The sequence below is a fragment of the Cavia porcellus genome, unplaced genomic scaffold (assembly GCF_034190915.1).
Source record: "Cavia porcellus strain 051 isolate PalLab524CR breed Dunkin Hartley unplaced genomic scaffold, mCavPor4.1 scaffold_22, whole genome shotgun sequence".
NCBI lineage: Eukaryota > Metazoa > Chordata > Mammalia > Rodentia > Caviidae > Cavia > Cavia porcellus.
In genome coordinates this window covers 6027476-6052268 of record NW_026947505.1, presented here as the reverse complement: position 1 = coordinate 6052268, position 24793 = coordinate 6027476, and the positions used below count along the sequence as shown (strand labels likewise).

At 49.0% G+C, this 24793-nt stretch overlaps 1 protein-coding gene across 2 annotated transcripts in view; it reads left to right on the top strand.

Moving 5' to 3' along the window:
* Positions 1 to 8091: 8091 nt before the first annotated feature.
* Nhsl1 (NHS like 1) overlaps positions 8092 to 24793 on the top strand; it is a 220109-nt gene continuing 203407 nt past the window's right edge. The window contains exon 1 of one of the 2 annotated variants that reach the window (XM_063233366.1): positions 8092 to 8632. In XM_063233366.1, the coding sequence (XP_063089436.1) occupies positions 8344 to 8632 (289 nt within the window). In that variant the 5' untranslated portion in view covers positions 8092 to 8343. The remainder of the gene's footprint in view (positions 8633 to 24793) is intronic. The other variant, XM_063233368.1, reaches the window with a different exon arrangement.

Below are 24793 nucleotides of genomic sequence, written 5' to 3'. Positions count from 1 at the left end.
ACAGCTAGTGACTATTAAGCAATCAGCAGCTATGTGGCAGATGCTATCTGGGAGCTGGACGTGTTGTGACTCAGGCACTCACACACACCATAGAAGGTTTTCCCTATTATGATCTTCACTGTGCAGAAGAGGGCCTGAAAGCAGAGAGGTGATTCCTTTCCTCACACCGCATGGCTGCTAAGTGGTAACAACTGAGCTGGGAACCCTGATCAGCATGGAGGTACAGGAAAAGTTGAGTTGGTCAGGTTGTGGGTAGGAACAGAGGCTCGGCTCCCAGAGAATCCATGGCACTGTGATTCACTTCATGTTACCATGGGTGCGCATTTGGAGCGTGGCTGGATTCTGGGGCTAGAGAGCCCACTTCCTGTTAGCCGGTGGGATCTGGTAGGAAGAGGGGGCCACTGTGGGCGTGGCCTGGAAGGGCTTGGCTCCCTCTGGCTGGGCCCCTCACTTGTCTGCCAGGCCTCGAGCGTCTCCCTCTGCCCAGGCCCTTCCACCATGCTGTGCCGCCTTGGAACTGGCTCACCGTGGACTGAACCCTCTACAGTGCTTCAAGATAAGCATCTCCTTTACATTGTGGCTGCCGGGTATTCTGTCCCAGAGGCAATGAACTAACTGAGATGTATGCGCTAACTTTAAAGGTCCAGAAAATAAAAGGCTTATCTTCTATGTGCAGTCAAACTTTGCTTTGTAACTTGTTCTGTGAGTGTTCCACAAGACAAGCATGCATTTATGAGAAACTTAAACTTGATAAACAAGCAATGTCTTGCAATACAAGTAGTATGTGTTGCTGAAAGACACATGGTCACAATTATGCCAAAGGTCCCCCCACCCCCAGATTGTGGGTGATTGTCTCCCATTAGCCAGAGATTATGGAGGAGATCTCATTGGCAGAGGAGGAGAAGAAAGCAGAGGAATCTTTTACTTCCAATGAGATTAGGGAGCTGTGTAAAATGTGGGGAACTACAAAGTTTTCTAGAAGAGTACCACCCGAAAAGGGCTATGACAGTTCAAGCAATGAATCGGTTTAACGACAATGCAATGTCACATTTTCAAAAAATCTTCAAAAGGAAGCAAAAGCAAGTGTCATCAGATAGGCTGCTTGTTAAGGCTGCATAAAAAGAAAATCCCATCGAGCCAGCAGGACAACAGTGATTCCATTAATGACAGTGAAAGTCACGCTACGCAGTAACTCTCCTCTTGTCTCCCTCACTCTAGCCACAAAAGTTTTCTTATGCTTATTTTTCTTTATCTTTTATATTTTCTTTATTATGTTTGTATTATACGACAGCACTGTAACCATTTTTAGGTAAGTATTTTTGGGTTGTGGAATGAATCATCTGAGTTTCCATTACTTTTTAGGGGGAAATTTGCTTTGATATCCAGGTGCTTTGGGTTACAAGCCTGTTTGGGGGACAAATTATGCTCGCACACCCAGGTTTCACTGTACATGCACGTTCTGGACAGTGTGCCCACGGCTCTTAGCCCTGGAAGTCACGCAGGCGTGACACAGTGAGTAGAGAAGTGTGGCAGAAAGCTAGAGATGGGTTCTCAGAAGGCTGGGACGGTCAGAGATGGGGGATATAGCACAGCACAATCCAGGGACCAAAGGGAGGAGACAGGGACTGGAGATAGCAGCAGAACCGTGTCAGAGGCGGGCTGGGGGGGGAGCAGAGGGTAGCGGGAAGACCTCGTCTAACACATGAGGGGAAGGGAAGAAAGTGATTGTGGCCTAAAGGGGGCAGGCGTGGAAGATGGAGCAGATCACGGAAATGCAGGATGTGTATGTGTGGACTCCCCAGGACAGTGTCATTACTGTGTATCACCATGTACTGATAAAATTGGCAAATAAATGAACAGGATAAGGAGAAGGGTTTTACTCTTCTAATGAGAAGACTTGAGTGTATTTTAATGTTAAGTGCTAACTGCAAAGAGCAACTACAGTTATAGAAAAGGAGGTAAACATGGTGCCACACAGCTGTCATCCCAGCACTCTGGGAGGCTGAGGCAGGAGGACTGCAAGTTCTAGCAACCTGGGCAACACAGAAGTATGAAAGCCTGTCTCAAAAAGGGGGTGGGGAGCACTGGGGACGTAGCTCACAACGGTCCAACGACCATTACTGGGGAGGAAAACAATGGGGGCTGGGAGGTAGCTCAGCGGCAGGGGCTTTGCCTGGCACACACGAGGCGCCGGATTACATCCTCAGCATGGCAGTAAGAAAAAAATGAATTTGAAAACAGAATAAATGCAGCCCAAGACCTTGAGGGAGTGAGAGAACAGGTGCAATCTAAGCAGGGATGGAGCTGGATTCTTTGACATGGAGGGAGGAGGTGATGGGGAATAGGCTCAGTGTGTGGGGAATGAATCACAAAGAAACAGAAGCTTAGGTAAGCTAAAGGGCTGGGGCAGAGTCCCAAAGACAACTTACAGGGTTACCTGACATCCTCTCCCAGAGTAAAGCCTTCTCCTTCCTTCCCTGTTGGTGTGTTTTTGAGACAGGGTCTCACTTCGTAGTTTAGGCAGACCTTGAACTCGCTGTGTAACCCACGCTGGCCTCCAGTTCCTAGTGATCTTCCTGCCTCAGCCTCCCAAATGCTGAGGTGAAAAGGGGTGCACTGCTCTTCCTTGAATTTCAAGATCTACATTATTTTGACTCTTCTCTGATTTTTTTGAACAATCTGTGTATATTCCTTTTTCTGGTTTTCCACCCCTGCCCATTTAAATGGACACCCTGGTGTAGTTAACAATGAAGTGATCTTAGTACCTGACTTGGGTTCAAACCTTGACTTTGCTGCCTCCTGGCTTTGACCTTGTGCAGGCCCCTAACTTTCCTGAGCTCTCCAGGTAATGATGGATGCAGAGGAGATGGCAGGAACTTGGGACCAAAGTTTGTATACCGCCACAGTCATTGCTGGGCGAAGAAGTCCCCGGGAGCCAGGACAGCCCCAGAGAGGGCTGGCTGAGACCTGTTGGTCCCTGAATACCCCACCTGATGGCAGATAGTATCGTGCGGTCCTGGAGACCTAGCTGGCGCCCCTTGCACACGCCAGTGTATATGTGTGGTTCCTAACGCTGTCTGGCCAGGCTGATTCCGGCATCTCCGGCTCCTTATTAAAGGCTCATAACGAACCAACCAAGAGACGGGTTCCTTTGCTCTGATGCAGACGCGAACCCCAGCCACAGGACCATGGGAGGAACTGGCTCTGAGCTGGGAGCCCCTGTGTGGCTGGGGCTGCGAGGGAGTGTCTTGGCAAGGAAGTGACCTCGTCAGGAGCCAGCTGGATGAGGGAGAAGGGAGGACATCCCCAGTGACACTGGCCTGGGTCACAAGGTCGGGAGGCAGGAGTGGGGGAGGAGGGGAGACAGGAAACGGGCTGGAGAGCAAGGCAGGAACTGGCCTTTGGCCTCACTCTGGGTAACCCTAAGGGTAAGGCACACCAAACCTCACCAAGATGAGGCTTAGAGCTGGAACGCTTTGTAGCTATGTAAGTTTCTAAGCTGGGAGCCGGAGCTGCAGAGTTGCATTTTAAGATTTCTCTGGCTTTGTCAAAGGGCAACCGCTGTGAGTGGCCCCTGAAAGAGGAAAGGACATGGATTTACTGAATGCTCAGGGCCACTGGGCAGAGCTGCCTCTGTCTATGTCTCTTTGGCTCTGTCTGTCTGTCTCTCTCCTCTCTCAGCAGCCCCCCATGGACAGAAAGGGCTCAGCCTCACCTGTCTCACAGAGTCTGCTGCTTTTTTCCCTAGCAGGAGATAACACAGTGCTAAACATGCACCAGGGTTAGACAGGCGCTTATGCCGCTGAGCTAAATCCCCGGCCCTTCATTTGTTTTTAATGGAGTAACAATTCGTACTAAATATCAGAGCTGGAAGTTGTGTATTTTGCACTTAGTTTTGTAGTCTTAAATGAGTATTTCTAGCTCTATATCACATATAGTCGCAGGTTCCGTATCTCTGGTCTTGGCCTTGATTTCACAGGTGCTTTCTTTTTTCTCCTCTCTTCCATTTTGTGCATGGAAAACTGAATGGGGAGCACAGGTCACCATCTGATGTAGAGTTGTTGCTTACAGCCTCAGGGCTCCCTTTTGGATTTTTTTTTTTTTTTTCTGCACAGGGGATTAAACCCAAAGCCTGTGCACTGAGCTACATCCCCAACCATCTTTTAAATTTTAATTTTTTTTTTTTAAGGTACTGAGAATCGAACTCATGACCTCACTTGCCAGGCAGGTGCTATGCCACTGAGCTATAGCTATCCCCAGACCTATTTTAATTTTTTTTTCTGACACAGAGTTTTCCTAAGTTGTCCAGGCTGGTCTCAGACTTTTCAGCTCTGTGCCCGTTGCCTCAGCTTTCCAGAGTGCTGGGATCACAGGCTGCGGCCAACACACCTGGCTGGTTTCTCAGTTCTTAATGTCTCTTGCTCTGAGAACCAGTGTAGTCTACACAGCCCCAGTGCTCAGTGGTAGCATTAACTTCTATGGAAACACGGTGGTGTCCTTCTGTTCACTTTCTGAATTACTCCACAGGATGTGACATGAGAAGCTGTGATTGGTGCAGAGCACAGGTAACTGTGTGGTAAAGGCAATTATGAAGAATACAATGTAGCAGATTCAGGGTAATGGTTGAGGATGAGCTAAGACTTTCACTCCTAGATCTATGGAGAAGTCAAGTGACTGCAGGAAAGGAGGACTTTTAGGTGGCTTTGTTTGGTGAGAGCTGTAGCATGGATGCCTTTAACAGGCAGGCTGCTAGCCTACGCCACCATGCTGAGGATCACCAAATCTGAGATTAGACTGGGCTACGAAGTTAGTTCAAGGCCAGTTTGGACTACCTCCCGAGATCCTGTCTCACAAAAATAATAAAATACTCAGCTTCTCTATGGTAAGTGTAACTTGTAGATATTGCCTAATAACAAATACTAAAAAAGTCTAAGTACTCCCTTAATGAGGCAGATTAGGGCATGGCAAATGGCTGAGCAAGTGGGCATATATGTCAATAACTGAGATCTGGGAAAAATGTCGAGAAACAGTTCCCAAAGCCCAGCACCTGGGACCAGAGAGAGCTGTCTTCAGTCTCCTCTCAAGTACCCAATACTGCATGGTTTCTCTGGTGTGAGGAACTGGAAAAGTAAACAGGGACCAAAATGTGAAATAGGAAGGAAATATTCAAATGGGAAGGGGAGCTAGGGAGGGGGAGGGGGAAAGGAAGGAAGGGAAAAGAAAGAAATGCAAAAAGAAGGGAAAAAATGGAAACAAAGCTTTTGTAAATAAGGAAGGGAAGTGGGGTTGAAGGGAGGGGAGGGGGCCATGGGAAGAGAATCAAGATATTTCATGTACAGGAACAAATTCCCACAGTGAATGTGATCATTATGTATGCCTAAAAGGTGCCGATAAACTTAATTCATAATAAAAAAAAAAAGGACTCCAGTAGGCTTTTTTTTGTACTAGGAATTGAACTCAGGATCTTATACTTGCAGGATCCCCAGCCCTTGAGCAGGCTTTTGATAGGATGGCCTAAAGGCTCCTTGAGATTTCTACTTTTTTTTTGTCTTTTTGAGACAGGGTCTCACTGTGCAGTTCAGGCTGGCCTTGTGCTCACTTTGTAGCCCAGGCTGGTCTGGTCTTGAACTTGCAAACGATTCTCCTGCCTCAGTCTCCTGAATGCTAGGATTACGAGAGTGACACTGTGCTTCGTGATGGAAGGCCTGGACCTGACCCCCGCCTGGGGAGTAGGAGACACAAAAGATGGTGCCAGTATACTTGTGCCCTGCGCACTCTCACCTCGCAGAGCGGACGGCTTTTCCTACTTCACCAGGCCTCATTTTCCGTTAGTGAATGTAAAACCTTGTAACAGGTTGCGCTTGTCCTGACCAATTCTTTGACCAGGACAAAGAACCTAGAAACCTCTAGAAAGACACCCCAGAACCTCAGTACTTGGAACACTGGGGCCTGAGGTTGTAGTGTGATGCAGCCCACCACAGTCTGAAAAGTCCTTGGAGGCTTTAACTTTAAATTCATGCAAAATTGGGGCTGGGGATTTAGCTCAGCGGCATAAGCTCCTGCCTTGCAAGCAGGCAGTCGTGAGTTCCATCCCTGGTACCGACAAAAATGAAAAAGACCAAAAAAAAAAAAAGAAAAAAAAATTTCATGCAAAATTACCACCTACAAGAGAAGATGTATTAGTCTGTTCTGCATGACCTCAGTGAGATGCTGAGATCTTTAGTTTGCGTTTTTGTCTTTCTGGTACGGGGAATTGAGTTCATGACCTCAGGCTTGCCAGGCAAGTGCTTGAAGCACTAAGCTAAATCCCCAGCCCAAAAGGCTAACTTTATAAAGAAAGTTATTTTGGTTCTTGAATTTGGAGGCAAGACGCTGAAGGGCTGGGTCCAGGGAAGATATGTGTGTCCACGTGTGAATGCTAAACTCACACTCAATCACTGGGCTGTCCCCCAAGCCCTGGTGAAGACCTTCCTGCTGGCACAGCCCAGGCTTGGCACATGGCATCTCATGGCTAGAGACAGAAGTGTGATGGATGTGTGTCTCTTCTGGTCCTTACTTTTATTTTATTTATTTAGTTGTTTTTTGAGAGAGTTTGCTATGCAGTTCAGGCTGACCTTAAGCTCACTTTGTAGCCCAGGCTAGTCGCGAACTTGCAGCGATCCTCCTGCTTCAACCTCCCAAGTGCTGGGATTACAGGCGTGAGCCACCACGCCCGACTCGGGGGTGAAATTTTAACACATGAAACACTGACACCACATCCAAACTGCAGGTTTGTGGATACCTCTTGGTGAGTACATTGAGTGCTGCTGGTCCAGAGACTCCCAGAGAAGGAGGTGCAGCGCCCTGTGGATGTAGGGTGGAGGACTCTGCCTGTGAATTTAGTTTTCTGGGTTGCATTTTTTTTTCTTATGACAGGATCTCTGTTATGTATTCAGTCTGCCTTTAAACTCACTATGTAGCCCAGGCTGGTCTTAAACTGGCCACAACTCTCCTGCCTCAGCTTCTCCAGTGCTGAGATTATAGGTATGCACGCCAATGCCCAGTTTGGTGTTATCTTTTTTCTAATGTTAAATAAGTGGCCAATAACTACATAAAAAGATGCTTAATGTCATTAAGCATCACAGAAAGGCAAATCAGAACTATGGGATGAAGAATGAGGTACCACACCCATTGGAATGGCTGCAGTATGACACTCAGAAACAGCCAGGCGTGGTGGCCACATCTGTAATCCCAGCACCCTGGGAGGCCGAGATGTGAGGATTACTGGAAGTTTGAGGCCACCCTGTGCTATACAACGAGAGCCTGTCTCAAAAAACAAAGGGTCTGGATTTTATCTCCAGGTCCTGTTCGGACTGGTCGCAGAGAGAGAAGGAACACACTTAACAGAACCAGCAGCAGCATTTCGGGAAACCGGCTGCCAAACTAAGAAACTGAGATCCCTTCCAGCAAACGGTCATGAGATCAGTTCGATTCTAGCCTCGGGATACTGGGTTCAGTCTCCTCAAAGTCTTCTCGAGGGCCTTGAGTTAGGGGGTGTCCGTGACCATGAGCTCAAGAGCACTCAGCTTTAAAACCTTTAGGCCCTCAGTCTGGGACCTAGGTTTCGTCTTTGGGGGAAGACCCAGGCTGGTCGGAACATTGGGGAAGGGGCAGAGAGACCTTGCTAGGAAAAACTCTCTTTCAGTCCTTTTTTTTGGGGTGGGGGTGGGCAGGGCTAGCTTTGAACTCTTCCTGCTTCAGCCTCTCAAGGGCTGGGATTACCGGTGCTCCTTCAGACTTAAGAGATCTTCAGAGCTTTGGGGACTCAGGGTCCCACTAGGCTGCAGAAGCCCCGGTCCATGTGAGGACAACTCTGGGGTCCACCCAGGCGTACCCCGCCTCCCGCAACCTCGGTGTCAGACGAGGGGCGGGGCGCGCAGGTGAGCGGTCCCCTCCCCTCCCCTGGGCCCTGCCCACCGCCGCGGGCTGCAGGGACGCGGGGCGCCGGGCAGGGCGCGGAGCCGGTGCAGGTGGCCGGGCGCGGGCCGCCCCAGTCTCCTCCCCCTGCGCTCCCTGCCTCCTCCCTCGCCGGTGCCGGCCGCCCGTCCCCCGCGGCTCCTCCCGCCGGGCCGAGGGAGGGAAGGCGCCGCGCTCCGCCGCCGGGAACTTCGGCGGGGCCGGGGCCGGGACCAGGACCGGGCGGAGCGCGGAGAGGACGCCGCCCGCCGGGCCCGCGCTCCCGGCCCGCCCGCGCCACTTTCCTTTGTGTCCGATGCGGACGCGCGTCCCGCGCCCACGGGGGGCGGCCTGAGCTGCGCTCGCCGGCGCCGCGTCCCGGTCCCCGTCCCGTGCCCGCCCCGCGCCATGCCCTTCTCGCAGAGGACCGTGCAGCCCGCGCGCCACCGCCCGCCCGAGCGCGCCGGGGAGCCGGCCGGGGCCGCGCCGCCCTTCCTCTCGCTGGAGCAGGTCGCGGCGCACGCCCTGGTCCTTCTGCTCGAGCAGCTGGCCGACCTGTCGCGCCACGCCGGCGACATCTTCGGCGAGCTCGAGGGCCAGGCGGCGGCGGTGGGCCACCGCTCCGCCGCGCTGCACCGCCGCCTCGACGCCCTGCGCGCCGCCGCCGCGCGCCTGGACCCCCGCCGCGTGCAGATCCGTGAGTAGGGGCCGGGGGAGGGGACGCGGGGCCGGGCGGCGCGGGCCGCTGCTCCGCGCGCCCCCTGGCGGCCAGGCAGGCCCCAGAAGCGGCCAGCCGGGGGTGCAGGTGGCGCCCCCACCCTGCACTGCGGGCCGAGGGGCGCGGGGCGAGGGCGCAGCCCCCAGGACCGAGGCGGCGCGGAGCGGGGGTCGCGTGCGCGCAGCTCGCGGGACCGCGGGACGCGGTGGGGATCTCGGGCGCGGTGTCACCTCCGCCCCGCGGTGCGCTCCCTGAGCCTGTGTTCTTAGCTGCAAGGCTCGCTCTTCTAGCTCAGGGCTTCCCCTGTAAGCGCTGAGTTTTGTTTCCACCAGCGCTTTGTGGTTCGGAGGCCCCGGCCCCGAGCCCAACTCGGAGCCCATTCGTCTCCGTCTGGCCTCCCGCAAGCTTGAAAAGCCAGTGTGTGTCCTGACCCGAGGTCCCCCCACGCGTCTCACTCAACAGCCACGCAGACTCCGGTGAATGAAGCAACTGGAATTTCCTGCTGCCCCAACGCGGAGAGCAGCGGGTGTGATCGCTCCCTTTTAAGAACATGGACGGGGTCGTCATCCCCAGTGAAGAGTAAATTGGAGGTGGTTGACGGGTTGTAAGGGTGTCGAGGCGCCCAGATTTCAGTAGCTCTGGGTGAAATGTGCCCTGCTTACAGTCACTTCTCTTGCGATCTTGAATAGTTTGTTTTCCAGCTTGCTTAAAAAAAAAAAAAAAAGCCAGCAGTGTTTTATGCACCTTACAACCGAGTTCAGAGTTTTAATATTTCAGTGCCAGTGAGATTGTCCCCCGCTGTCACCTGTCTCTCTCTGCAGCTCGTGCAGGGCGCTTGTGATGGCTTTGCGTTTTTACAGCTGCCCTCTTGGTTGTGCTGTCCAGACGTCTTCAGGGGTTGTGGACAGTTCCTGACGGCAGAGTGTGGCAGGAGACCAGGGGTGACAGAGTGACCCTGAGCTGGAGTAGCTGGGACGCGATCAGGATTCGTCTCTTTGGTGTGTGTGACGGCCTCAAGCACAAGGATGTGTTGTTCTTGGCCAGTGTCCACTCCCCACGGTGACCCCTGGCAGCCCTGGCAGTTTCTATGTTTCTAGCAGGGTGTGTGTTGCTCTGAACTCCAGTTCTGTGCCTGACAGTGGAACAAGTGGTGATCTGACCATCAAGGTGACTGATCTGTTGTTGGTGTTAAAAAACAAAGGATGAGGTGTTGCCTTAGTTTGCAGATGCAAAAGAAAGCCAGTGAAGATCTGTGTTAAGTAAACAAAAACTCTCTGAAACTCAAGACTTCTCACTTTGCTAGTTTTGTTTTGCATCAAATGTATCACTTTTCTCTTTTTTACCTACATATGTTCCAACAGGCTATATTGTCCACAGCTAGAAGTCCCTCGCTTTCTCTGTGTGGTGCCTATAATAATTTGGGGCAGGGCAGGATCTTGCTGTGTAGCCCAGGCTGGCCTCAAACTCAAAATGATCCTCCTGTCTCAGCCTCCCAAGTGCTGGAACTACAGGCTGTGCCACCACACCCAGCAAAAAAAAATTCTTTTGAAAACTTCTCACAGCTCTGTTTGAATTGTAAATGGCTTTGATTTCAGACCAGAAATCCTGGCTAATCACTTTTTTATAATCATGAAAGAAAGCTTTTATTAAATATGATTATGCCTGAGTTAAGTGCACATATAGAGAAAGCCAAGCTGTAGAGACAGTATTAGTTTTTATTTTCGCCAACTTTTCACTTAACTTTTATTATACACTGAAAAATATGCCTATGCCTTAATTATATTTAACATGTTAGGATTCTTTTAAAACAGTGCCTCACAACAGAATAGGTAAAAAGCGAAACAGTGCCTCAGGACATGTTCCTGTGTACAAGCTACACTCTAATGTCGTTTTGCTTCTTTTTAGGCAGATCTTCAAAATAACATCCTCCATTAGTATGAGTAGATGTGTGGACTTTTGGTTTTGGAATTGACCATGAAAGCCATCTATTCACGAACTGTTTTATTTATTTATTCAGAGACAGGATGTGGTGATGTAGTCCAAGCTGGCTTTGAACTCACTGTGTAGCCCAGGCAGGCCTTGAACCCACAGCGATCCTCCTTTCTCAGCCTCCCAAGTGCTGGGATGATAGGCATGTGCAACCATGCCTGGCCTTCATGAACTGTTTCGTGATTGTCATCATTGTTGTTTCTTGAGACACCTTCTCATTATGAAGTGGGATGTGGCCTTGAACTCTGCTGTGATCTTTTGCCGCAGCCTCCAGGGTATAGAGATTACACACATGCACCATGACATTCGGATCCATCTCATGAACTTTTAACCAGAGAGGAAATCCAGGCCAAATCTGAAGTTACTCACCCTGAGACTGGAGGTGGATGGTAGCACATCCCACCTGCGGTGTGCTGCGCACCTGGCTTCTGAGTGGGAAGGAGGCGTGTGCTGAAACAGGCAGCCAGGTTTGGCTGCATCCATAGGCCTTCAAGGGTACCCTTGAAGTACCCGTGAAGGCTGCTGAGCTCCCCTTTCTCAGCTGAGCTGGGGGGGGGGGGCTCCCCGGAAGCCAGCAGCAAAGCCCAGCAGCCGAGGGCGAAGGAAGCAGATTTGCTGGCTGCTGGGTGCATCTGGCTGCACAGAGGTGGGGTCCAGGCTGTGGCCAGGCCTGATGGCCTCAGGTAGGTGGGAATGTTTCAGCAGACTTGCGGGTGGAAAGTCCTCAGAGTAACTTAAGTCGGGGAGGACATTTCGCTGTCCTCCTGCTCCCTGAAGTCCCATCTTGTAGCCAATTCACCTTGGGCTTGTGTTCCCCTCCGCCTCAGGCAGCAGCTGGAGTTCAAGGGTGGTGCTGTCTCTGTTGCTTGTGAGCTTAAGACACTGGAATGCAGTGGCTCGTTATTTGGGTTGAACTAATATCTAGTTTCTTTTTCTCTTTGATTTGGTTTTCTGAGACAGGGTCTCGAAATGTAGCCTGTGCTGGCTTCCAACTCGGTGGCCATCCCACTGCCTCAGCCTCTCAAAGGAGTGCTGGGATTCTGGGATGCAATGCCACGCCCAGTGATTGTTTGTTTGTTTCTTTCCAGGAAGACTAGCTACCAACCATCGTGAAAAAGGACCAGGTTGGTAGTTAAAAATCTAAAGGAGCAAGACAATTACTTTAAAAAAAAAAAGTAAACTTTCTGCCTTTTAAAAGTTTTGTGCTCAACTGCCAATATCTCTTTTCTGTAAAGGTCAAATTTTATGGATATAGTTGACAAAATAAGGGCCCTTTGAAAACAGAGAGGAGAGCCAGAAATGTGAACAGTTGTATCTGGGCTGTGTAAGCAAACAAGAGAGACTTTGCCTTGCAGAAATCACTAGATCCTCAGTGTCCCTGCGTCATTTGTAAGCCCTTAACTGAGATAAAGTTCTTGGCTACGCGATTCTCTCAGTGAAAGTATGCAATTCAGAGCAGGAGGCGGTGGCTCACACCTGTAATCCCAGCACTCAGGAGGCTGAGGCAGGAGGATCCCTGTGAGTTCAAAGCCAGCCTACGCTACACAGTAAGACCCTATCTCCAAAAAAAACCAGTTTATAGTTTGGTTGCTTTTCGGATAATCAGAGCTGTGCGACGTCACCACAGTCCGATCTGAAGCATTTCCGTCAAGCCAGAAGAGATCCCGCACTTGTTGCAGTCATTTTCCATTTCCCTGCAGTCCTCCTGCCTGGGCAGCCGCTAAGCTCTTTTCTGACCTTCTGCCTCTGTGGGCCGGCCTGCTCTGGATGCCTTCCTTACAGAGGCTTTGCCGGGCTGCCTCTGTCTGGCACGGATCTGGCTGTTACCAGGCTGGCCTTGAATTTGTGATCGGCCTGCCCCAGCCTCTAGAGGGCTAGAATCACAGGCATCTCCATCATGCCTGGCCTTTCATCTTTGTTTTATTTAAACACCCTGTGAAGTAGAAAGGCCAGAGTGTGTTATTCTGTCTCACAGATTCAGAAGGGAAACTCTGGGAGCTGCACATGTAACACACGGAATGTGGCTTCTCGTCCCAGACGCCTTTACTTCCTTCACCTGGTGCTGGAGCTGTAGTTAGTGCTGGAGGCAGAGGCTGGGTTTAGCTGTGGGTCCAATCCTTTTAGTTTTTCAAACAAAAGCCATTTCCTGAATGAGTATGAAATGGAATTTATGAGAAATTTATAAGAAAAGATGGTTTGTCGGGCTTCGCTAATAACGAACAAAAAACCCAAGCAAGCTCAGGGTGGTGACACACACCTGTAATCTCAGCGTGTGGGCGGGTGAGGCAGGAAGATCACCACCGTAAGTTCAGTCTGGGTTACATACGGTGTAGTGAGTTCAAGGCCAGTCTGAACTGCAGAAAGAGACTCTGTCTCCATTTTAAAAAATGTTATAAAAAATCAGAGAGTGTTTCCCCTTTGGGTCTGAGTAGTGTGCGCCAGGGTGACCTCGGGGATGCTCTTCACACCGTCACGTGTGCTCAGCCTGGTCACACTGTATATAATTTTTAGAAGTGGGATGAATGGCGTTCCAGACAGCTGCTTAGCTGGGCGTGAACCCCAGAGGCAGAGCTTGTGATCAGGGTTTGATACTCATCACTTGCTAGTGTTAGCATCGAGGCTGTGCAGTCCAGGCCCGGTCTGCAGAGACAGATGTGGGAGCTGGGCAGTGGAGTGGACCAAGGCTCCAGGCAGTGTTCCGGGTGCTGAGAGGCAGCAGCCTGGCTCCGTGGCCTCTGCAGTCGGAGCATCTCTGCTGCAGGCTCCAGGCTCAGGCTTGCAGGGAGCTGGTGGAGCTGGGGGCCTTGGAGGCTGTAGTGCCCCAGATGGGGCGTGACTGTCCTGGTACCGACTGCTCTAAGTTCCCGCACCAACACCGGACTCGCTTTCATGGGAACAGGGGTACGGGCAGGGGTAGGGGTGTGGCACTTTTACCCACCCCACCCCCACCCCCAGGAGAGCCCTTGCCTTTGACAGCAGCTTGTAGTGAGAGGTTAAGGAGTTTCCGCGCTTCCTTCCTTGTTAGACTTGGGGAGTTGGCTGGGACTTTGGCTGAAAGCAGAGATTCTTGGTTTCTAAGGCTCTGTTGAGCAGGTCTGCACGGTCTCTCTATGTAGTTCCAGCTGGCCTTGAGTTTACTGTATAGCCCAGGCTGGGCTCAGAGTGATCCTCCTGCCTCAACTTCCTGAGTCCTGGGGTCACAGGTGTGTACCTCCACATGCCCTGCTTATCCAGTTTGACCAACATCTTCCCAATACCTCCCTCTTGCAGCCCTTGGTGACCATCGTGCCTCTCTGCGGCTATAAGACAGTCTTCTGCTATCCCAGAATTTGAACTTTCACTATTTGAAAAGGCGGATTTGGGAGCACAACTTTGATCAGTAATCCCTCTGTGGTTCTCACAATGAGAAATTTAAATAAAATCTTTGTTTCTGGAATAGCATTTGTGACAAGGAGGACTCTTCCAGGTCATATTTGATTTATTTACCTATTTTTTGCAGTGCTGGGGGTTGAGCCCAGAGCCAGTGAGCTGGGTGCTTAAGTCAGTCATATTTTATACCCAGACAGCATGTGGATTTCCACATATAAGGCATTAATCATCTTCCAAACGAATCAGGCAGGTACATGTTTGAAATATGCGTCTCCCCTTCCTACAGTACACTCAGAGTTTCCTCCTCCTCGTTAAAATCATTATTGAGAGGCGTGTTTAGATGTATTTGCCCTATGTTTTCTAAAAAAGAGGTTTTTAAAAAAATTACTATGTGTATTCTTTGACCTAAAACATCAGACTACTATTGATGTTTGGATATTAAGAGTATAATTACCTGGTATCAAAAGGAACCTTCATTTAGGAGGGAGCATTTACTTAGTAGTAATTAGTTTTGTTCTATGTTTGAGGAAAACCTGATATTAAAATTTCAATGGTGTGTATTAAGGACTGGAAATAGCAAATGAAAGAAATGAAATGACAGAAATGAACTGTTTGAGTTCCTTAATACTGTGGCAGAAAATTCAGAAGCTGAAAAATAATGTTTTCCTCTGACTGACACGGAAACAGCTTAGAGAAATTGGGTTTTAAGTGTGAGATATATGCCTGGTACCTCGTTTATTTACTTTTACTTTTTTTTTTTCTTTTGGTCTTTTTGAGACAGGGTCTCCTTGTGCGGTTTAGGCTGGCCTTGTGCTCACTTTGCAGCCCAGGCTGGTCTGGAACTCACTCGCGAAGATCCTCCCGAGTCAGCCTCCAGAGTGCTGGGATTACAGGCGGGCACCACCATGCCTGGGTTTCGTGTTATTATTTAACTGTTTCTCCTGAGTTTGTTTCATGCCCTGGCATGAGGGTGAATTCTGTGGGCCTTGATGCTCAGCATTCACAGGGTTGGAGTGGGCTGTGGCTTGATGGTCAAGGGGTACAGTATCCAGGACAGCAAAGGAGGACCCCTACCCAGCAGGAGGATGCTGATGGCCAGGATGCTTTTCCATATCAGCGCATTGGTGGTTTGCATTTTTCAAAACATGCACCTCAGGAGTGCTTGGGTGAACTGTGGCAGAGGAACTGGGGAGGCTCTGTCTTTGGAAGGAGGAAGGACACATTAGTGAAAGCCCCTGGCATCACTCAAACAAAAAACAGTTATCACCATCATCTTGGGGTGCCAGAGATTGAGCCTAGGGTTTTGCACACGCCAGGCAAGCACTGTACCATTGAGCCAAACCCGCGCTCTATTTATTTTGAGGCAGTTTCTCGATTAGTCACCCAGGCTGGCCTGGAGCTTGTGATCCTCCTGCTACAGCCTCTCAGGTCACTTGGTTTTGGGGTGTGGCCACCACGTCCAGCTGACAGTGTTCTCATGGGTGTCAGCCTGTGGGCAGCATGGCAGTTTCCCTGTGGGATCCTCATCACTGTGGTTTAGTGCTGCCTGATGGTGCTGATGTGGACTCTGGGACCCTTGCTACGCGCAGACTTGTTCATGTGTGTGGCAGCTCCCTCTGAGGTCACTGTCCTGTTCTTTCTGTGGACAGAAGAGAGCCAGAGTACCAGTCAGCTGCCCACAATTGCAGCTCACAGGCAGGGAGGCAAGACTCCTGGTAGGCGTGGACTGGTTGCCTGTCATGGCCCTGCTTGTGTCACCTGAACTGACTTCAAGTAGGACAGTCACATATTCAGGTGAGGGAAATGATGGCCAGGAAGCTTTGTCTAGCTGGGTGGTGCCCGCTTGTAATTCTAGCACTCAGAGGCTGAGGCAGGAAGATTGCTCTCTGAGTTTGGGCTACACAGGGGGCTACACAGTGAGACCCTATTAAAAAAAGAAAAGCCATGTCACATGCTATCTACAGTAACAAAGAAAACCGTAGTCTCTTGGGCTTCCCCCTTTCATTCTCTGTTTCTCTCTCTGAAATTCTCAAGCTTGTAGCAGACACCAAGAAATGTGAGCCGTGCGTGCACACAGTACTTACTGAGCGCACGGTACTGAGTGCAGTGCCCAGCACACAGCTAACATTTATTTGACGTGAGCTACTTTTGTCTCAGTGACAGGGAAGACCTACGTAGCACCTGCATGTCCCTCTGTGTCCCTCAGTCGTGTAGTCAGCTAGTCAGGAGGCTGGGCCATCACGCCTGGAGTGGAAAGCCGTGGTCTGGAGGAGAGCTGGAGTTGGAGATAAAGACTGGAGGGAGAGTGTGGAGGGCTGGCCGCCTTCCTGTCCTCTGGCCAGGGGCTGGCCCCAGGGGCTGGGGACCGGCCTGGCCCGGGGCCTGTGTGTATGTCCTCCCTCTCTGTGCCCTTTCGCCTCTGTTTCCTCCTATTGTGGGAACCGGAGGGCCGGCTGGGCTCCACTCGGCTTCCCAGCTGTGCAGGAGCTGTCCCTTCTGCCGCCCTCGGCGGCCCGGGAGGTGGCCAGGGGTGCCTCGACCCCCACTGCCACCCAGTTTCAGTTGTCCGATTGGACTCAGACCTCACCCCGGCCAGGAGCTCAGGGCCTCGTTGGCAGGGTCCAGTCATCCCATTTCCCACACTCTCTGAGTCATCAGATTCTCCAGGGCTGCACCCAGGGCAGACTGCAGCCTCTGGTCCGCCCCGGAGAGTCTGAATCAGCCTCAGCCAGCTGGGGTGAGGCCAGGAGCGGGGCCCCGCTGGTGTTGGCGGATAAAGGCGGTTCTGGTGGTTCAGGAGCACACACACACACACACACTCACACACTCACACAGGCACTGCGCGCCTGCAGGTGGGACATTCACCTGTTCATGAATTTCTTGGATCATTCATTCTGCTAATCCTAAATTGTGAGGCTTGCTTCCTTCAGGCAAGAGGCATCTTCCAGGGACTGATTAGATATGTAATTCAATAAGGAGGAGAGTGAATCGCTGGTGTTTTGTTTTCATTTTTGTCTTTTTCAGGTTGGATTTCACTAGGTAGTTCAGGCTGGCATCAAACTTGCAGTGATCCTCCTGCCTCAGCCTCCCAAGTGCTGGAATTAGAGGCAAGTCACAACGCCTGGGGTGAACCACTTTTTATAACATTTCTAGGAGAAAATCTCTTTTGAACCTTCCATTGGCCATTTAGATGACTTGTAATTTGAAAGCACTACCTGTCAGTTGGTGGTGCGGTAACACTCCTACACATAAAATAATCATCTTGAATGTTTGTAGCATATTTTTGATTTTGTACTTTTTGTTAGGAAACCCTAAAAGGTTAAAGTCCATTCGCCTCTCTCCCAAATGGTGGTGGTGTCCTTCTGTAAGTCCTGCTTTATTTTATTTGCTCTTCTTTTTTTACTCAATTTTCTACCCCTGTAGAAAAGCTGTGTCTGCCTTTGAAAGGTCAGACGACTGTTTCAGATCGTTCTTGCGGGGAAATCTTTCATAGGCTCTCCCCTCTCCCTCTTCTGATTGAACCTGAGTGAAGGCGTTAGCAGTCGTAACAGTGGATTGGGATAAATGCCAGGGCTTTCTCTGAGATGTACGATGTTCTGAGGCACAGGGCCCGAGATGGGCAGCAGAGGAAATTGAATTAAGCAGGTCTGTGCTGCGGATAATCAGATTATGCCTGGTCGCCTGGCATCTGAGGGCTGCTTCTGGAGTGCCCTGTTCCCTGGCCCCTGGCCTGGCTGTGGGACCCCGTCTAGAAGGGAAGCAGCCTGCATCCCAGGACACCCCAGCAGTGCTAATTTCCCAGATGGTGGGCTTGCAGGGCTCTGGATAGCGTGGGTTCTTCCCTTCCACATTCGGGGTCGGGGTCGGTTGGTGGACGAAGGGTGAAGCTCAGATAATCTTAGCATACATTTTCAGTTGCTTTCTTGAGTAGACAACATGTTGACATTGTTAAAAGTGTATTTCTCTAAAAAAAAAACCACGCTGTGGAAAGCCTGGCCCTGATCCTGTCATCCTTTGCGGTGCCCCCCCACCTCCCACCAGAGCACGACTCAGATTCTCCTCAGACTTCTGTGTGCAAATGTGAAAGTATTAATCTGTGTTTCTTTCCATCCATTTTCCATGTGCATGTCAGGATCGTCCCCTGGTGCTCCTCCGTTCACGTATATCCTCCCAAGCAGCGTTATTTTCATGATTGTTCTGTGTGTCTTTTTGGCTGGTCTCTTTTATTTGTGAAGTCTCAGTTATTCTTGTTGTTATTATTGTTGGAGGAGACCACTGACTTGGGGGGAAAAGATTATTTACCATCAGGATAGATTGTTGAGCGAGTGAATTTTTTTTTATAGTATATGCTTTGATGTTTTAAGTGATATTTCAAATGAGCTTCCCAAAAGACGGATAAACTTTTTCTATTTTAAGAAGGACAAAGATCTGCTGGCTGTGGTGGTGCACTTGGTAGGCTGAGACATGAAAGCTTCTAATTTGAGGTCAGTCTGGGCTACATAATGAGACCCTGTCTCAGAAAAACAGAGTTGGGGTAGAGGAAATAAAAAGAAAGAAAAATAGAGGAGAGACTTAAATATCAGTAACAGCAGAGAATTGAATATGTTTTTAAATGGGCAATTTTTGCTTTTCCTTCTTTCGATAGCCAAAGGCAGTCTGTGAAGTACTTCCTAATTTGGGAGGAGGTCCTGGTGGTGGAGGACTTCTTGTGGATTTTGGTGGCGTGTTTTACCCTGAGAGGGTGCTGGAGAATTTCCTAAATAAATGCCCTTGGTCTTGAGGTCGGCATAGTCTGCTAATTTGCAGGGTTGGTTGTAACTACCTGACTCCAATGAATCAGGTAGCGCAGGGAGAGACTGCAGAATGACAGACATCTGAAGAATGAAGTAGCTGTGTCCGCTGAAATTATTTTTCCCAGGCCATGGACAGTTTGTGCTGAATTAGTACAGAAGTGACAAGTGAAAGCATTGGCTATGAGTGGAGACTCAGAAACACGATCATTGAATAACATAGTGGACTGTGTTAAGTTTTATGCAACTAGAAGCGGTTTTTTTAAAATTAAGTTTATTGGTACATTTTGGGTATACATAATGATCATATTCATCATAGGGAATTTTAACCTGTATGACATATTTTGATTCCTCTTTCCCCTGATTCTTTTCCCCTCTCTTTAATCCCTCTTTCCCTCCTTATTTACAAAACTGTTTCTGTTTCTTCCTTATTTCCTTCCTTTCCCCTTCCCTAATTCCTCTTGCCATCCTTCCAATTTGAACGTTTTCTTCCTATTTCACAATATTGTATAGCTAAAAGTACATTTAAAAAACTTTTAGTCTTACAAAGAATACCATAAAATATTTCTGATTCTAGGGATTTGAGGTGCAGCTCAGGGGCTGAACACTGGCCTAGCATGTGGCAGATCTTGAATCTGATCCCCAGGACTGCAAAAAGCAAATAAAAAATTATGATTTTAAAATTTGGCTGGGTATGATGATGCATCCCTATAATCCTAGCACTTGGGAGGCTGAGGCAGGAGGATCCTTGCAAGTTTGAGACCAGCCTGGGCTACAAAGTGAGCTCAAGGCCAGCCTGAACTGCATAGAGAGACCCTGTCTCAAAAGTACAAAAATAAATAAATAAATAAAATTTAATGTATGTTCAACCCAAAGTCCAAATCTGTAAAATACAGAAAGTATGAAGAACAAAAAAAATCACAAGAAGTGCCACTCTTTTTTGCTTAGATACCCAGTGTTTGGACTTTTTACCTAAGCAGAGGCATTTTCTCTTGTTTCTCTGCAGTACTGGGGTTGCACCTGGCTTCCCATGCCAGCTAAGCAAGTGCTTTACTGTGAGCTGCGCCCCAGGCCAATGGGTCACATTTTTTTCTTAAGGCAGGGTCTTGATATGCAGTTCTGATTGGCCTTGAGCTCACTGTGTCTTTTTAATTGTCTTTATCACATTTTTGATTGAACTGGAGCATCCTTCTCTGTCTACAGCCCTGTGTCTTAAGTCCTAGCTTTCTTGTGACAGCTTCCCCCCTGTTGTGAACATCCAGAGGCTTGCTGGAAAGGGGAGACCGGGTGCATCTCCCAGGTGGTCTCTGCAGCTCGCCTTGGCCTTTGCATGTTCCCAGGGCCTGTGTGCATACACAAGACTTACCCAGTGGACAGAAGCTCGCTCATCTTCTGACCCTTTCTTGAGTTTCTTCTCCAAGTGTGCAGTATGTTGTGGCTAAGTCTTGGAAGTCACCACCATCTTCTGGGGAACGTAACTGAGTTTTATGTGCACAATTGTTCATCCAAGAGGAATCTTCTGGGTAACAGATCACTGGGTCAGGACAGTTGTCCCCCACCCTGTGGTTCTGTGATGGAGCCTGTTCTAATAAATCGTGCAGCTGTTTTCTTTTCTCTGAAGTCTTCCCCCTGTCCCTGCTTAAGAATAAACTGAGGATATAGCTCAGAGAGTAGTGCTTATCTAGTATGCTTGAAGCCCTGGGTGGGAGCCTCGTACTGCAAAAACAAAAACAAACATTTCCTTTTCCCCTTTGGCAAACTGGCAGTCAGACACCTGTTTCTAGCAGGTGCCGGCCTATGCAATGCAGGAAGTCTGTTTAGATTTTGAGAAGATTTTTAAACGTAGGCTGTCAACTCTGTCTCCTTTATTTTTGCAGCAGTGGGTATTGAGCCCAGAGTCTTTGATCTGAGCTACATCTCAATGCTTTGTATTTTTTATTTTGAGACGGGGTCTTGCTAAGTCTCTCCCAAGTCTCTCTTGCTACGTCTTGCCCAAAGTTCAGCTTGAATTCACCATCCTCCTGCCTCAGCCTCCCAGAGTGTTGGGATTATAAATAGGTGTGTATCACAACATGCTTTGATGAACTTTGGTTCTTATTCTGTGGAAAGATGAAGACTAACCTCTTATTTTAAATGAGAGATAGTTTAATTGAAAATACGTAGGGGATAGAAGGTGGCAGGCGACAAAGGTAAGTGATGGATGGGAGAGATGCCTGTGAGTGCCCTTAATACTTTTTAAAATTTTTGAGATAGGGTCTCACCATGTAGTCCAGACTGGCATTGAACTCATTGTGTAGCCCAAGCTGACTTTGAACTTACAGATCCTCCCTGCCTTGGCTTTTGAGTACTGGGATTACAGATGTGTGCCACCATGCCTGGCTAATACTTTTAGTGTAATTAAATATGTTTACAAATTGCAAGGATTGGTTAATAGTAATAATTTGTATTAACTTTTTTATTTTTGTCTTTTTGAGACAAGGTCTTGCTCATGGTCTTGCAGTTCAGCCTGGCCTTGGGCTCACTTTGTAGCCCAGGCTGGTCTCAAACTCACAGTGTTTCTCCTGCCTCAGCCTCCAGAGTGCTGTGATTATAGGCATGAGCTGTCGTGCAGTTTATATTAACATTTCTAAAGATAGTGTTTACTGTGGTCCTACCTTGCTCCTCCGCTGCTTTGACACTTGTTGATGCTGGTACGTGACACATTTTGATGTGAAAACTTTGCCCTGCTGCTGGTTGTGGGGTGCTGGGCTTTGGCACCACACTGTTTGTGTAATGCTCTTCCTTGTTGGTACTTGCTGAGTGTCGCAGAACCGACTGAGGATGAGTACCAAGGCAGCACAGTACCTGCCCCCTCATCTAATCCTGTAAATATGGTGTAAGACAGGACCGTTATCACCACTGTTTGACTAAGGAGGAGACAGAGGCACAGAGAGGTGAAATAACTTGTCCCTGGCGAGTCCCTCCTGCCTCTGCAGTGTGTTCCCGCTCACGCTTTTACTGTGCTGCCCTTGCCCATTGGAGAGTGTTAGAGATGGGTCCAGGGTGCCCACTGGAGACCAGGTACCCAAATCCTGTGCATAAAACTACATGTTTCCCCCTAAATATTTTCCATGTGGTTGGTTGAACCCATGAATGTGGAGCTTGTAAAGGTGGAGGGTCCACGGTAGATGTGTATCAAAACTGTACTCTGAACTTTCTAGTTCATGTCCGTATTATAATGCTTCTGTATTTGGCCGGCATTTTCCATTTTATTCCGGCACCCTAAGTCCCAGCTAGCTGGGAGGCTGAGGCAGGAGAATCCCCTGGGACTGTGTGATCTGAATCAGACGGAAGGACATGGTGAGATCCCACCTTCAAAGCAGAATAGAACAGAGCAGGAACAGCAAAACAACATGAAAAACACAGTGAGGTGGGTGGAGTATTGTGCCACTAGCCAGTGGCATATTCTCCACGGCTGCAGACAGATGGCCCACGTGATGGTGCTATTGTGAGTCTTAATTAATACCGTTTGAGAACTAATAAAGTTTCCCTTTGAGTTGCGCTGATGAAAGATACTCTCATCTCTGCATAAGGAGCCTTTTTGTTAGTGCTGGCCGCCCTGCTTGGCCTCTTTTGCCAAACATTGGTGATCAGCGTCAGAAAACCAGTGAGCGCTTTGGGCTTATTTTTTTTTAAATTTAGTAATCTATAAAAAATATTCTCTGCTCTTTCCCCGCTCCCAAACTTGCTGCTTGTAGGTCCCTGGACACTGCGTGAAACTAGCCGTTGGCACAGCCATGTGGACTTGGGATTGGGGGTTGCGGGCTGGTGGAGGCTGGGCTCTCTCCATGGAAATGCCTGGAACCCGTGCTGCTCCAGGTGAGGCTATGGAGGCGGCTTGTCCTTCCTTGCCGGACCCTGGGGGAAGTGCATGTGAGACCTCGTCCCAGGGGAGGCCCACCCAGGTCTGGGGAGCTGCCGCCTGCGCGCCCTGACCCCGCCGACCACGGGCTGCAGATTGAATCTTTGGGGAGACCCCGGTGCATGCCAGCTTGGGACAGTGGCCTCAGCTGCCAGGCCCGGTCCCCAGCGGTCTGAAGGCGCTCATCTGATGGCAGCAGAGAGAAAGCTTCACCGTGGCCAGGCAGTCAGAGGCTGACCTCTTCTGCTGGCGATGGGGAACTTTAACTGGGCCCCATGCTGGGGTGAAGGGCAGCTCCCGAGGTCCCCTTTCTGGAGGGCTTTAAAGAGCATCTGGAGAGTAGGGGGTGTCTCAGCGCCACCACAGGGTAGGGGGACACATTTGCTAAACAAACTCTGAGAGGGGGGCTTATTCCTGCCCAACACCAGTAAAGTCCACAGGTGGGTATTTCGGAAAATGTGTGTTCAAAAGATGCAACTAGAAAAACTTGAGGTAGAAATGGGAAATTTTACTTGTGGGTGAAATACAAATATTGAAATAGACGTGAGAAAAAATTTCACAAAGGTGCTCTCACTGAGTAGTTGGTGCTGCATTGCTTAGGGTGGTATCCTGTGTTAGCTTAACCCAGCTTTTCCACTTTTTTATTTTATTTTATTTTTTGAGACAGGATCTCTCTATGTAGTGTGGAATGGCCCTAAACATGTTTATGTAAGCCCAGACTGGCCTCCAACTCAGTTCTGAAGGTACAGAATATTGGGTAACAGTTATGCAGTATTTTCCTTTAAATGGTGTTTTGATTACATGTCTGAGACAATATTGATGTCATTTTTGTCTTTTCAAATTGGGGTCAGATGCAATTAAGTTGGCTAGGAGTTTTGGCTCCTTGAGTTTCAGTGAGTTGGTTCTATCCCATGCAGGTAATCTCTAATATAGAAATCTGTCAGGCTACAAAAGTTAATTTGTAAGTTGTTTTGGGTTCATCACACATTTCCTTCTCTAAACAGTGTTTCCAAAGCATAACCAGGCCCAGGGCAGCCCCCAAAGCCTGTTCATCCTGAAATGCAGCCTAAGCATGAGATAAGAACTTGCTGTGGGAAACTGACAACAGTAACAACTGTAACACAGGACAGGGGAGCGGCAGCCTTTTTTCCCTAAACCTGGGACCCTGGGCTCGAATCTAACGGGCCTGATTCGGACCAGGTCTCCAGGTTTTTTTCTGGGGAGGCGCAGGGCTCTATGACGTGATATAAGATGTGTGGACCAAAGCCTTGAGGTAGGGGCCGGGGAGCCCCTGGGGTGCTGCCCGATTCTGTGCAGGCCATCCAGACAGGTGACGGCCTCAGGTGTGGGAGGGGATCCTAGCTCCCGGCAGCTGGCATCTCACAGTTTCTGTCTGAATGCCGATTGCAGGGCCTCTTAAGTTTTCTTCAGGACTTTACATGGACCAGAGCCAGCAGCTTTTCCAGTTTATAAAGCCCATTTCAAATTTGCTTTTTGTTTCTTATCTATCTCAGTTACTAGAAATGATTATTTTCACAGGTAAATTTTATCCTTGTTTTGAAGGCTGTACCATAGTTTAATGCCTATAAATTATAGTGTCTATAATGTCCATAGTTTAATTTCCATAAACTCGTTTTTATCCATGGATAAAATACAAAAAAAATCCATTCCGTTTTATATCAGTGTGTATTTACATGTGCCCTCTGCACAAAGATAGTGTATGCTTTTATGTGTAGGATTTTGATTGATTTCATAAGCAATATACAAAGCATCACAAACCCTTCCCACCTCCACTGTGTGTTCTTTGTAAAAGGACCTGAATTGTTTATAGACTCCAACAAACTTTGGATAAAGAACATGTTTTTAAATCATGTTGAGCATGTTAAACAAAATTCCTGTCAAGTCCCATGGAGCATCACCTGTCAAGCATGACTTGAAAACCTTTCCCCCAAGTGGCCCTGTCTTAACAATTTATGTTCTTGAGAGAGTTCCTTAGAAGGAATTAGAGTCTTCGAGGTCATGATTTTCTTTCAAGTTCCACTTCCAAAGCGAAAATGAACTTCTGTTTTGTAACTTGAAAAACATTCGGTG